This window comes from Perca fluviatilis, chromosome 15 (assembly GCF_010015445.1).
Source record: "Perca fluviatilis chromosome 15, GENO_Pfluv_1.0, whole genome shotgun sequence".
NCBI classification, from domain to species: domain Eukaryota; kingdom Metazoa; phylum Chordata; class Actinopteri; order Perciformes; family Percidae; genus Perca; species Perca fluviatilis.
Window position 1 is genome coordinate 29,414,080 of NC_053126.1, and position 12,147 is coordinate 29,426,226.

Consider the following 12,147-nt stretch of genomic DNA (forward strand, 5'->3'; position numbering starts at 1 on the left):
TATTACATATTTACTAATATTTTGACTGTAATTTAGTATACATAGTTTTGATGCCTTCAGTGAGAATCTACAATGTAAATAGTCATGAAAATAAAGAAACACATTGAATGAGAAGGTGTGTCCAAACTTTTGGCCTGTACATATATATATATATATATATATATATATATATATATATATATATATATATATATATATATATATATAGACCGGGTGGGTCTTGGCGTGGCCATTGTAGGCCCCCCCCTCCATCTTCTACAGTATGTTAACATTCTATGATGAAATCTTATGAGATAGGGCGCCTACTCTAGCCTGTTAGTCCTCTATAATGTTTTATAACATTGAGGAAATGCAGAAATTATTTAGAAACGCACAAAAGCAGCGACATATAGAAAATGCCTTAATAACAGAAAAATTACTTTTGATACTTAAGTACAGCAAACATTCGAAAACTCTAAGACTTTCACTCAAGTAATATTCTAAAAGGTGACTTTAACTTCTTCTACCAAAGTCATTTATCTGGTAAGATACTTGTACTTTTACTCAAGTACTGAGTATTGAGAGTATTTTTCAGAGGGTGAGACAGATTGATGACCAACAGAGAAATAAACAAAAGCACACGTTAAAATCAAAGCTAAGAGTACAAAAAATATTCTACTCAACTAAACGTACTATCACTTTGATGTATTCTTTTACTTAAGTACAAGTAAATACTTAATATACTTATTTAAATTGCAGTCTTTTGTGATTTGTTAAGGGCACAAAGCCATATGTCTTTTAACCAAGCAGATTCAAAGAAGAGTACCTTTATCTTAGCGCCAGTTATTACTAATTTTCAATTAGTTCTTTTATTTTAGTGTTGACTTTTCTATTTCATTTTAGTTGTCTGTGTGACTGCTAGTGTTAGTTTAGTTTCAGTTTGTCAGAATGATTTAGTTTTTTATATTTTTGGTTGTACAGTAGTTTTAGTATAATGTCTCAGTAGCTACACACACAGCACATACAAATTCCAGGGGTGGAGAACGGTATGGGAACAGCCATGATGTTTAAGGTTTAATCTCTGGCTGCTTTAGTATCAGGTAGTCAAGTCTGTTCAATTTCTGTGGTTCAGTGTCCTGAGAGTTGATGGAAATTCATCCTGTCTTTTTTTTTTTTTTTTTTATAGCTAAAAAACTACAACTGAAATTATTTGCGTTCTTTTCTTTTTTTTTATTCACTTTTTAAGCTGGCAATGCAGTTTCAGTTTTAGGAAGTTGAAAACAAATCATGAAGGCGCTATTTGGGAAATGAACACAAAACTTCAAAAGAGAAAAGAAGAAGCTCTTCTTATGATAAAATTAAAAAGCCTTTATTTAAATGGCTACTACATATCGAAATCTTACATTAAAAATAGAACTGGGGGAGGATTTTTTCCCCCTTCTCTTTTATTGTTTCAGTTTAGTTTTCTTCTGTGAAGGTTTTAGTTCTCATTTAGTTTCAGTGAACCAATGATATTTTTCACTGCTTATTTTCATTTTAGTTTACGATAATAATCCTGACAACAGCCAGTAAAAAGCCAGCCATTACTCTCAAAATTGACCTGGGCTGCATCTCATAGCCTTTAAATGGCCTCCTCGAGTCCTCCACTTGCCTCCCTTCCTTGTATCTTCGTCCCTCCTACTGAGGAGGGACGAAGATAGAAGAAGGAAAAACAAGCAAATGTGTTTTAGAGTGAGGAGACGTCCTTTCCTCTGAAGCGTAACATGAACTGGTCAGCTGTTTGGGCAGTTAGCGACGGCTTTCAGCAGCAGGAAGGCTGCTCTCGTGTATCCTCGCCTATAGCTCCTCGATGCTCGCTCCTCGGGACAGAAATATGGGCTTTGAGACGACCTTCACCGAGGAGGGACAGAACAGCTTCCAGTTCAGCCGAGGAGCTGTCAAAAAAAAACAACTTTTTTTCCCACCGGGCGCGTATGTGCTGCGTTCTGGAGTCGCCGCGGGCCCCCGCGAGCAATCGCTGCCATTCAAGTCAATGCTTGATTTTCCACCAGCCGCGCCACGCCGCGTCCCAGAAGTGTGCGTGAAGCGGCTCTGGGCTCCGCTATAAGATACGCAGCTGGTCTATTTTCACGCGGGCCATTCCGGCAGCCAGGGAGGAAGTGAAAGCACGAGACTATCCAGTCAATTTACCAAAAGACACCCCCCTCCCCCCCCCAATATCGTTTATGTCTCCTACAACAACACCACAGACAACAATCAACGCCAGAAAAGAGAAGGCATGGAGTTTAACCGTAGGAGTGCCTTGAGTGGAAGGTAGATACTAGCTTAATAGACACGGGATTGTTCTGTAAAGTACTTGTAGAGACAATAAAATCTGTCAGTCGGGCAGCAAGACGCTCCGCTTCTGAGACGCTCCCGGTGTGGTTTGGCGCGTGGCGGAGGACGGGACTAAACCGGAACAGTGGAGAATCGGAGTCAGGGTTACGGTATGCAGGCCTGTTTTAACAGTAAGAGTTGCAATGGATTTTTGGTTGCATGCAATTTCCTTCAGCCTACCCTGTCTGCTTCCGCCTCATGTCCTGCAATTAGAGCTTGGCAATATGTCGATACTATATAGATATCGTGATATGAGACTGGATATCGTCTTAGATTTTGGATATCGTAATATGACATAAGTGTTGTCTTTTCCTGGTTTTAAAGGCTGCATTACAGTAAAGTGATGTCATTTTCTGAACTTACCAGACTGTTGTAGCTGTTCTATTATTTGCCTTTACCCGCTTAGTCATTATATCCACATAACTGGTGATTATTTATAAAAAATCTCATTGTGTAAATATTTTGCGAAAGCACCAATAGTTAACACTACAATATCCTTGCGGTATCGATATCGAGGTATTTGGTCAAAAGAATATCGTGACATTTGATTTTCTCCATATCGCCCAGCCCTACCTGCAATGTGTCCCATTTCCTTGATATCTCAGTCCCAAAGCAGGTTTTTTTTTTTTAGGTACAGCACCAAAGCCTTCTGGGCCGCACCTAAGCCGAATTAATGTAAAATCATCACAACGAACTGAATGTCCGATTTTATTTATTATCTGCTCTTTATTATTATCAGCTTTTTCAACGTTTGAGACAAATATGGTAATAACAACAGTCCAAAATGATATGAAATTGCAATTTTTTTTTTATTGAGAATGTAACATTTTCTTGAGGGAGGACCCCTAGACTCCCTGCCAATTGTGTGCACCCAAGTCTTCCACAAACCTAAAACACTGCAAAGTGTCTAACAGCAGTACTTCATTCTAGTGTTTGCGGTAAAAGCAACATATTCTGCTATTGAACTTAACTGTACGTAGCTGTGTTTGTAATGTGCTGATAATGTCAAACCATTCTATTTTTTTTTTTCCTTTTACAGTATTAAACAACAAACTAAATGGGTCCGGAAATGCAAGGTACATCACCGACAGATGATTCAACTGCACTGAAGTGCTTTCAGGTGGAGTTCTTTTTTTTTTTTCCTTTAACAAAACCAGAATCCGAACAGCCTAGTTGTGTCTGAAAAGCTTGATCCCCATCCAGCTCCAGAGGTGGAAGAAGACGTAGACGGGGATGGTGATGGGCAGCAACAGGCTGTAGAAACACACGCTGCTACTGCTTGTGCAGCCCTGAGGGAAGTTCTCGTCCACTGCAGCCGAGTAGAACAGACCGAAGAGCGACACTATTGGGACCAGGCCCACCATCACGGACAGGGAGAACATACTTGCAGATGGGTTTCTAATACAGGACACTAAAGGTGATGTATTACATGTAGTTTTAGCCAGGTGGCTAAAAATGCAGTTTGGAAGTATTTTATTTATTCAGTCCAGCAACCTTTAAAACTCAAAATGTAAGAGTTTAAAGTCAGAGACACGTCCCCCTGAAGTCGGACAACAAAGTGCGTCAGTACCCAGAGCTCAAAATCCAATATGGCTGCTCCGCGCGTCAACAGTAGTGAAAGCGTAGTAACATGCAGTTTATTAGCACGTCTGTCATTAAATAAGACGTACACACCACACAGTCCTGTCCAACTTCTATCTGTGGCTATGTTGCTACGCCGTTTGTTTGCACAAAAGCAGCGTAAATGCGTTGTTATCGGCTGCTGTCGCTAACAATGGCTAACCTGGCTAGCGCTAAACCCACTGTGAATTCCGAAGTGTGTTGTTGCTTGGGTGGCGAGCCGAAGGTGGTGACCCGAGTTTTTACTCCTGTGTTGGCGAGGTTGAGGCGTCTGCGTCTTTCTGCAGGAGTCTGGCTTCCTGGGGGATCATGTTGGGGATGCCGTTAACTACGGGATAGGCGATGCCCAGCTCCTCGTTGATGAGCTCGCTGGTCTCAGCCTCGTATCTCAGCGGCTTCTTGGACAGCGGACACACCAGGAACTCAAGCAGGGAGGTGTCAAAAGGCTGCTGCTGCACTTCGTCCTTCACGTCCGAGAAGCTCCTGGCCGGGACAGAGTCGGCTGTTGCCCTCTGTATTAAAGGTGCATTCTTCAAATAGCGGTGCACACGGATCGGTTCCGTTAACAATCTACCGAAAACATTCCGAAACATGACCAAAACTCACGCCAAAACTGGTCAACAAGGTAGCGAAAACTCCCCCGACGGAGGATTACCATGGACGTATTAAGGGTGATTACAGACAGCGTGCAACCGAAATATGAGTCCTCCTCCTGTAAACCAACACATCAATATCAATAGTTCCGCTTATTGACTTCTTTAGCAACCTCCTTTTAAATAACTACGGTCAAACCACCGACACTGAAATTGCACTAAATATGCTATTGATTGTAGTGCACTCACATACGCTGACATTTAATGTAAATCCATCCATACCCCCCAGAGCGAGCTAGCGACGGACTTGGCGAGTATGCGTTTTCCTAGGATGGCCCACGGATGTATTAAGAGAACGGAATTGCCGGAAGTGGTGATTGCTGTGGGCAGTGCCAGTGCACCGAGTGCACCCTGCGCATGGCGAGTGGTCAAATAGCAAGACAACATGTAAAGTAACTACTCTCTCTGTTACTTTAAAGTTCGGAGCAAGCGGTGTTTTTAAAATGACCGCGTGATGTTGCAGAGACACCAGGAAACATAAGCGACACCGTGCTAACTTCCTGCTACGCTAACAGCTAGCTAGCAAAGGAAGGTAACGTTAACGTTATGTTGTCAAAGTTTGACCATATGGCTGCATACATAACCCTAACAAACCCGTCTTCCCTTGTTATTCATATATTTTATATGGATAAAGCGTCTGTGTAACCAGTGGTGCACTTTGTTCTTGGATTTAACTAGCTAAACGTCAGACAACTTCTAAAGTCTAACGTACTAAAATGATCCAGCTAGCTTGCTAAACTTTGTAACGTTATATTGAGGTGCTTTATCCGTAATGTTACCTTCAAGGGGCCGTTATCTCTCAGACTTTATGAACACGAAATTCACGTTTGGAATCGCATATAACTTAATTATAATTCTGCACAAGACTGATGTGTCATTTGTAAAAAATAAAATAAAATAAAAAAATGTAAAGGGAAAAGAGTAAGAAGCATGCTTTCCGGACTAGCTATGGTTAGCGGTTTCTGGCTGCGGTTATTGCACTGGTATACTGGATTTCACTCAGTAGTTTACTTAATAGTCGACATGGGCAGATGTCTCCTCACTCCTTGCTGTCTGTAGTGAACTGGTTGATAGTTGACAATCTTTCCCATCAACTCCTTAAATGTTGTCTGACATGCTCCTTTAGTAAACTGTGATCATTTAGCAACAGTCTGTGTTATCCTCATCTGCGATGTCAGATTCTAAATGTAATCCATTTATGTTGTAATCCATTAGATCAGGGGTCTTCAACATTTTTTTAAGCCAAGGACCCCTTAGTCTATATCCACGACCTTCCACTTCCGGGATTGCTCCGGTGCCGCCGGAAATTCCACCGCATGTCCTTCTTTTCGGCCGGATTTCTGTTACTTAAGGCTTTGTTTGTGTTGAAATGTTAAACTCCGGTGGATTTCTGAGGACTATGGTTAACTGCTCCTCAGATCTCTGCAGGGTAAATCCAGACAGCTAGCTAGACTATCTGTCCAATCTGAGTCCAATCTGTTGAACGTACACATGTTCCACCAAAACAAGTTCCTTCCTGAGGCACCGTTGCTCCGTCCGGCGCCTAGCGCCGCCCCAAGCCAATTGTGATTGGTTTAAAGAAATGCCAATTAACCAGAGCACGTTTCTCTCCCATCCCGGCATGCTGTGTGGACTAGCCAGACCTTCCTCCGCAGCGCTGTGGAGGAAGGTCTGGCAATGCGAGACTAAGGACCCCTTAACTAAGAGAGAGAGAGAGACGGATCAGGGAGGGACCCCCTACTACATGTATTGTATAAAATGAAGTTGCATAATAAACTGGGCCTACACTAACGTGTGAACGGCCTAAACCTGTTTTTACATACCTTTTTAATACATAGCATACTAAGATAATAAAATAATAATGGTTGCTGTTAATTTAATGTTAAACATACATGTGGCAAAGAGAATCCTTAAGATGAACTATCTGTGGAAGCTACCTTAGTGACTACCTTACCAATGGGCCAGTATACCTATTATCAATGTATTTTTAATTTTAATAAATAATTTAAATTTTTGAGAAAACTTTCAAAACATAATACAAATTGTTAAACATTACACCCAGGGTTTCCCCAAGAAAAGTTGTTTAGCTCGGTGGCAAGTGTCTTTTTTTTTTTTTCACCGAGGGCCCTGCTGGGGCCAGTCGCAGACTGATGGCAGCATTAATGTAGAGCCCAACACTTTCTGCCCAGTGGGCCGCCAGGCTTGTAATACAGTGGGGGGAAACCCTGATACCATTGTGACTTGAATAGAATTGTAATACATAAGAGAAACAAAAGTCTAATCAGCCATTCCTCCCTGGTATTTCACTGTGTGTCCACTCGTGTGCTTGTGTTGTGGTTGTGCAGCAGCCATGGCAGAGGCCGGAGCCCATCTGACCTCCGCCGCTGGGAAGGAGCAGCCGTCCATCTTTGAGCTCCTGGCACAGGAATCTCTGATGGAGGCGGTCCGCCCGGCACTGAGACACGCCGTCAAGGTGAGGGAGCGCCTTGAAAAAACACTGTACAGCTTCTTTTTTTTTACTTTCCATATTGTGTTTTCATCGTGTCAAGCACTCTGAACTCCATTTGTTTAAGATCTTGATTTTAAGGAACATTGTTTAAGGAGTATTTACCGCAGTCCATATCGTCTTCGTGCTGTACAAACAAACAATATGGTCTTAACCCTTGTGTGGTCCTTCGGGTCCCAGTGACCCGAAGGACCACACAAGGATTATGTACTTCCCTTTACTTTGTTGAGAAATGCTCTCTAAACCCTGTTTCTTGTAAAGTAAGTAAGTAAAGTTTATTTCTAGAACACATTTAAACACAGTTTAAGCTGACCAAAATGCTGTACAAACAAGAACTAAGGTGCTGTATTAACCCTTGTTTAGAGAGCAATTCTCAACAAAGTAAAGGGAAGTACATAACCCTTGTGTTGTCCTTCGGGTCACTGGGACCCGAAGGACAACACAAGGGTTAAGCTCCTAAAGGGCACAACTAAGTAGAGCTGTAATCGGGCCTTAAAGCGCCCATATTATGCTCATTTTCAGGTTCATAACTGTATTTTAAGGTTGTACCAGAATAGGTTTACATGGTTTAATTTTCAAAAAACACCATATTGTTGTTGTACTGCACAGCTCTCTCTCACTGCTGCAGCTCCTCTTTTCACCTGGTCTCTGTTTTAGCTACAGAGTGAGACCTCTTTTCTTCTTCTTCTTCTGTACTATCTTTGATTGCACTCGCACATGCGCAGTAGCTCAGATGTAGATCATGTCAGCTAGCTAACTCTAGAGACAGTAAAAGAAAGGTCGTTTCTCCAACTTCGGTCAGTTACAAGGCAGGATTAGCTGGGAGACTTCTAAATGAGGGCGCACATGTAAGTAGTTCTTTCGTAGATTATGGTGAACTTGTGTGTGTTGTAGCAGTGCTTTGCTATTGAGAACGACGTAGCATGTTAGCGTTAGCGTTAGCCGGCTAACGCTAATGCTACGAGCTAACGGTTGTGGTTAGCCAGCTCATTTCGGACTGTGACGTCACAGTCCGAAGCCGATTTTGAACAGCTCACCAGGAGACTGAAAGCAGGACACATTCAGAAACCGTATCTCACTCAAAACAGCATGGATGGATTTTTTTCAAAGTGTGTATGTGTGTGGAAGCACCAGAGACACAAAAGAACACCCCAAATCCCAGAAAAAGTGCCCGACAAGTACATTTTGATTGACAGCTTTTTAAAAGCCCAAACCCGTTTACATTATTCAAATGTGTGCACGCACACAGCTCTTTTGCCTTTTGTCAAGAATGATTAACATCATTTATTCATGACTAACGTAGGGCTATAGGCCACTTGGAAGCTGGGACAAAGAAATAAAACAAGTCTTCTGTAACATCTCAGCACTCTGAATAGGCCAACATGCCTTATCAGCGACAAATTCCAAAAGTCGTTTTGCTGGCGTACTTTAACAGAATGTCGCATCTTTTGCATTTCACGTAACCCACTGGCTCAGTATTCTCATTATGCACACGGTCAAAAGTTTTCCACGCCTCAGACTTTGCTTTCTTTGCCGGTGCAACCAAAACGTAATCGCCACATCTGAAGTCAAACAAGTGAAATCAAAAGTGGATTATGCCCTAAGATTAAAAATCGCATCGTGATTATTTTTTTTTATCCCAACCGGTTGTAATCTTTACACGTTTATATCCATTTTGAACCGATTCAAGAAACATCGTTACATCCCTACGAAACGCTAATTTCGAGTGTATTGAACTAAAGTGTGTTGTAACTAGGCCTGCACGATAAATCGTTATGAAATCGCGATCTCTATTCACCCCTGTTTGCTATTTCATTTTTAAATGACTGCGATTTATTTATTTTTTTCTCTCCAATTAATTTATTTAAAGCATTCGACATTGACATGTTAAGACTAGGGTTGGGTACCGTGTAACTACCCCAGTGTCGCTGACGTTCTCAGGTGCTGGCAGAGTCCAACCCGTCCCGTTTCGGGTTCCCGTGGCGACGCTTCGATGAGCTCTACCTGCTGCTGGACCTCCTCCTCCAGAACCACTTCCTGTCTCACTGCAGCGCCTCCTTCTCGGAGAACTTCTACGGCCTGAAGAGAGTTTCGGGAGGGCGAGGTCCTCCCGGTCGCCTGGGGCTGCCCGGGAAGTCCCACTGGCGCTCTCTTCTTCTCCTGTGCCTGGTGCCGTACCTGCGGGCCAAGCTGGAGGCCAAGCTGGCGAGGCAGAGGGACGAGGAGGACTTCTCCATCCGGCTGGCGCAGAGCCGGAGCCAGAGGCTGTACCGGGCGGCCGTGGCCGCGTACCCGTACGTCAGCTCGGCCTGGCAGGCCTGGCTCTTCGGCCAGCAGCTGCTCTTTGTCTTTGGAGTCGCCAGGACCCACAATCCCCTGCTGTGGCTGGCCAGGGTCAGACTGGCACGACTCAACGTTCAAGATATCAGAGACATGGAGCTGAAGAGCAGCGAAACTGGCAACCCAGCTGAGGGAAGGTACGTCTCATCTCAGTTTCAACACATTCTGTGTGTGTGTGTGTGTGTGTGTGTGTGTGTGTGTGTGTGTGTGTGTGTGTGTGTGTGTGTGTGTGTGTGTGTGTGTGTGTGTGTGTGTGTGTGTGTGTGTGTGTGGCTCTAATATTAACTTTTGGAACATCGGCAAGGATGTATTAAATGGGGCGCCTGGGTAGCTCACCTGGTAGAGCGTGCGAGCGGCATACAGTAAGCGGCCAGGGGGATCAGCTTATGTCGCTGTGTCACTAGTGGCTAGGATGACTCTAGTCTCGCATTGCCAGACCTTCCTCCACAGCGCTGCCGAGGAGGGTCTGGCTAGTCCCCACAGAATTCCAGGATGGGAGAAAAAAAAAAAAGTGCTCTGGTTTATTGGCATTTCTTTAAACCAATCACAATCGTCTCGGGCGGCGCTAGGCGCTGAGCGGAGCCCCCGTGCAGCTGCAAAATAGCCTCGGGGAAGGAACTTGTTATGGTAGAACATGTGTACGTTCAAAAGTAGTTTTAGTCGTGCGAGAGAAAACTCCGATTGGACAGATAGTCTAGCTAGCTGTCGGGATTTACCCTGCAGAGATCTGAGGAGCAGTTAACCATAGTCCTCAGAAATCCACCGGAGTTTAACATTACAACACAAAGAGAGCGGAAGGTAACGGATATCCGAAACTAGGGTGGCTCATTATAAACATTATAAGAGATCAGAGTAAGCGATGTTCCATTAAGGACAATGTGTTAACCCCACCAACCTCAGTGCGTTGTTGTTGTGTGCGCAGCCTGGTGCGGAGAGCGTGGTGGTTGATGTCCCAGGCGGCGCGGGGCGCGGCCGTGTCCCTGTCCACCTCCCTCTCGCTGGGCGTCTTCTTCCTGCAGTTCCTGGAGTGGTGGTACTCGTCAGACAACCAGAGCACCGTGAAGGCCCTCACCTCGCTGCCGGCTCCGCCGCCACCCGTCCACCTGCAGCAGGAGCCTCCGCCCGGCGCCGACGGCAGGAACTGTCCGCTGTGCCGGAGGCTTCGCACCAACGCCACGGTGCTGTCCACCTCGGGCTTCGTCTTCTGTTACCGCTGCATCTACGTGTACGTGAAAGCCAACCGCCGCTGCCCGGTTAGCGGCTATCCCACCGAGCCGCAGCACCTCATCAAGATCTACTCCCCTGAGAGCTAGAACACATCCAGCAGCCACATGCTGAAGTTTACCTTCAGAGTACAAACTCTTTCAGAAAGAAAGGAAGTGGCCGTGGGATTTTCCTTTTGTACAAAATGGGCTCTCTAATGTACAGCGTTTGATAAATTGTTCAGTGGTACCAGCTGATTTGGATGAGATGCTTTCTCAGCTCACATCACCATTTAATATTTATAAAATGCATTCCTAAATTGTTTCCACAGTGATATTAAGAGGATTCTTTTTTTTTTTTTACTGCAGTAACTGTACAATTGTCTCTGTTTTGCATCACAAACTGTACGTCATGTATGACGAGCATCAAAATGTTAGCAGCTAGGCTAGCCAGTAGCAGGTTGATGATTGGATGGCTTGGTTTCCTCTGTATGTTACCAACAGTAACCTGACACAGATTAGTTTTTGATAAACTGAGGAGATTTACATTTGGCTAATAAAGAAATTGGGGTTGCAACGAACAATAATTGTGATTTATTGATTGAGTTTTATTTGCTCATTTTGTCCATAAAATGCCCATATAGTAAAAAAAAGCTTAGCTTTAGCGCAGCGCCCATTGCAACTCTTAACCCTTGTGTTGACTTTGGGTCAAATTTACCCGTTTTCAATTTTTTATTTAAATCTGAAAATATGGGACGTAGAAATAAGCGCTGAAAATGTGTAGGAGAAAAATTTTACAATTTAAATCGTTGGTAAAAGCAAAAAGAAGGCATCAAAAATGTCGGGGGAAAAAAATGTGGTTTTTTTCAAGGTTGACGGGAAGACATCACAAGGGTTAAAGCTTCCAAACATGGATGCATAATAAAACGTGGCTACAGCGTACCAGGCAGAGCCAGAGTTGCTCAGTGAAGCCCAAAAAAGTTCAACTTCCACATATAGGCTGCCCGGGATGATTAACACTGCCTCTCTATGGGGCCCGTAGAGCAGGCGCACTAGAGACCTTCACTGGCCGAGCCGGCTACTTGCGGTTTAGCGCTCCGCTTACTTTAATAAAGAATCAATGATTTTATCGTGTGGCTCTTCTAGGCCGTTGAATATTATCGTACCGAATAGATCAAATTCTGATAGTGAAACGAGTCATTTTGCTGGGGTTGTGTAGCTAAAAAAAAAAAAAAAGTATCCACTGACCGCCCTGGGAGTCACAATTTCAGTTTGGCCACTATGTTCAGTGTGCTTCCAAGCCCGGTTCACTTCCTGGGGGCCCGGGCTTATAGCGCGTTCCATTTGTACTCGGAAGCCGGATTTTTTTCAGGGAAACGCGCTCCCTGACCTCGGATTTTTCAAGCTCGGAACTCAAGACAACCATCGAGTACCCCGAGCTAAAAATCCAACATGGCTGCTCCGTGCATCG

At 44.0% G+C, this 12,147-nt stretch overlaps 3 protein-coding genes across 6 annotated transcripts; 1 reads left to right on the plus strand and 2 right to left on the minus strand.

Annotated features, from left to right (window-relative positions):
* Positions 1 to 3,384: 3,384 nt before the first annotated feature.
* LOC120574682 (phosphatidylinositol N-acetylglucosaminyltransferase subunit Y-like) lies at positions 3,385 to 3,769 on the minus strand. Its single transcript, XM_039825033.1, has one exon. The coding sequence runs from the start codon at positions 3,735 to 3,737 to the stop codon at positions 3,525 to 3,527; it is 213 nt and encodes a 70-aa protein (XP_039680967.1). The 5' UTR covers positions 3,738 to 3,769; the 3' UTR covers positions 3,385 to 3,524.
* A 409-nt stretch (positions 3,770 to 4,178) lies between these two features.
* Positions 4,179 to 4,695, minus strand: LOC120574681 (protein preY, mitochondrial-like). The gene has a single exon (XM_039825031.1). The coding sequence runs from the start codon at positions 4,566 to 4,568 to the stop codon at positions 4,218 to 4,220; it is 351 nt and encodes a 116-aa protein (XP_039680965.1). The 5' UTR covers positions 4,569 to 4,695; the 3' UTR covers positions 4,179 to 4,217.
* Positions 4,696 to 4,888: 193 nt separating this feature from the next.
* Positions 4,889 to 11,257, plus strand: pex12 (peroxisomal biogenesis factor 12). Of its 4 annotated transcripts, none has more exons than XM_039825027.1 (4): positions 4,889 to 5,160; positions 6,974 to 7,101; positions 9,076 to 9,611; positions 10,397 to 11,257. In XM_039825027.1, the coding sequence occupies exons 2-4, from the start codon at positions 6,979 to 6,981 to the stop codon at positions 10,785 to 10,787; spliced, it is 1,050 nt and encodes a 349-aa protein (XP_039680961.1). In that variant the 5' UTR covers positions 4,889 to 5,160; positions 6,974 to 6,978; the 3' UTR covers positions 10,788 to 11,257. The 4 variants fall into 4 exon arrangements, with proteins under 4 accessions (XP_039680961.1, XP_039680962.1, XP_039680963.1 ...); XM_039825028.1 differs by having other exon boundaries at positions 6,977 to 7,101; XM_039825029.1 differs by having other exon boundaries at positions 4,889 to 5,020.
* The last annotated feature ends 890 nt before the right edge of the window (positions 11,258 to 12,147 follow it).

Bases quoted from the DNA above. Each gene is read 5' to 3' on its own strand.
- LOC120574682 (XM_039825033.1), bottom strand. From the start codon at position 3,737: ATGTTCTCCCTGTCCGTGATGGTGGGCCTGGTCCCAATAGTGTCGCTC.
- LOC120574681 (XM_039825031.1), bottom strand. From the start codon at position 4,568: ATGTTTCGGAATGTTTTCGGTAGATTGTTAACGGAACCGATCCGTGTG.
- pex12 (XM_039825027.1), top strand. From the start codon at position 6,979: ATGGCAGAGGCCGGAGCCCATCTGACCTCCGCCGCTGGGAAGGAGCAG. The intron at 7,102-9,075 runs GTGAGGGAGCGC...TGACGTTCTCAG, and splicing joins CACTGAGACACGCCGTCAAG to GTGCTGGCAGAGTCCAACCC. The intron at 9,612-10,396 runs GTACGTCTCATC...TTGTGTGCGCAG, and splicing joins GGCAACCCAGCTGAGGGAAG to CCTGGTGCGGAGAGCGTGGT.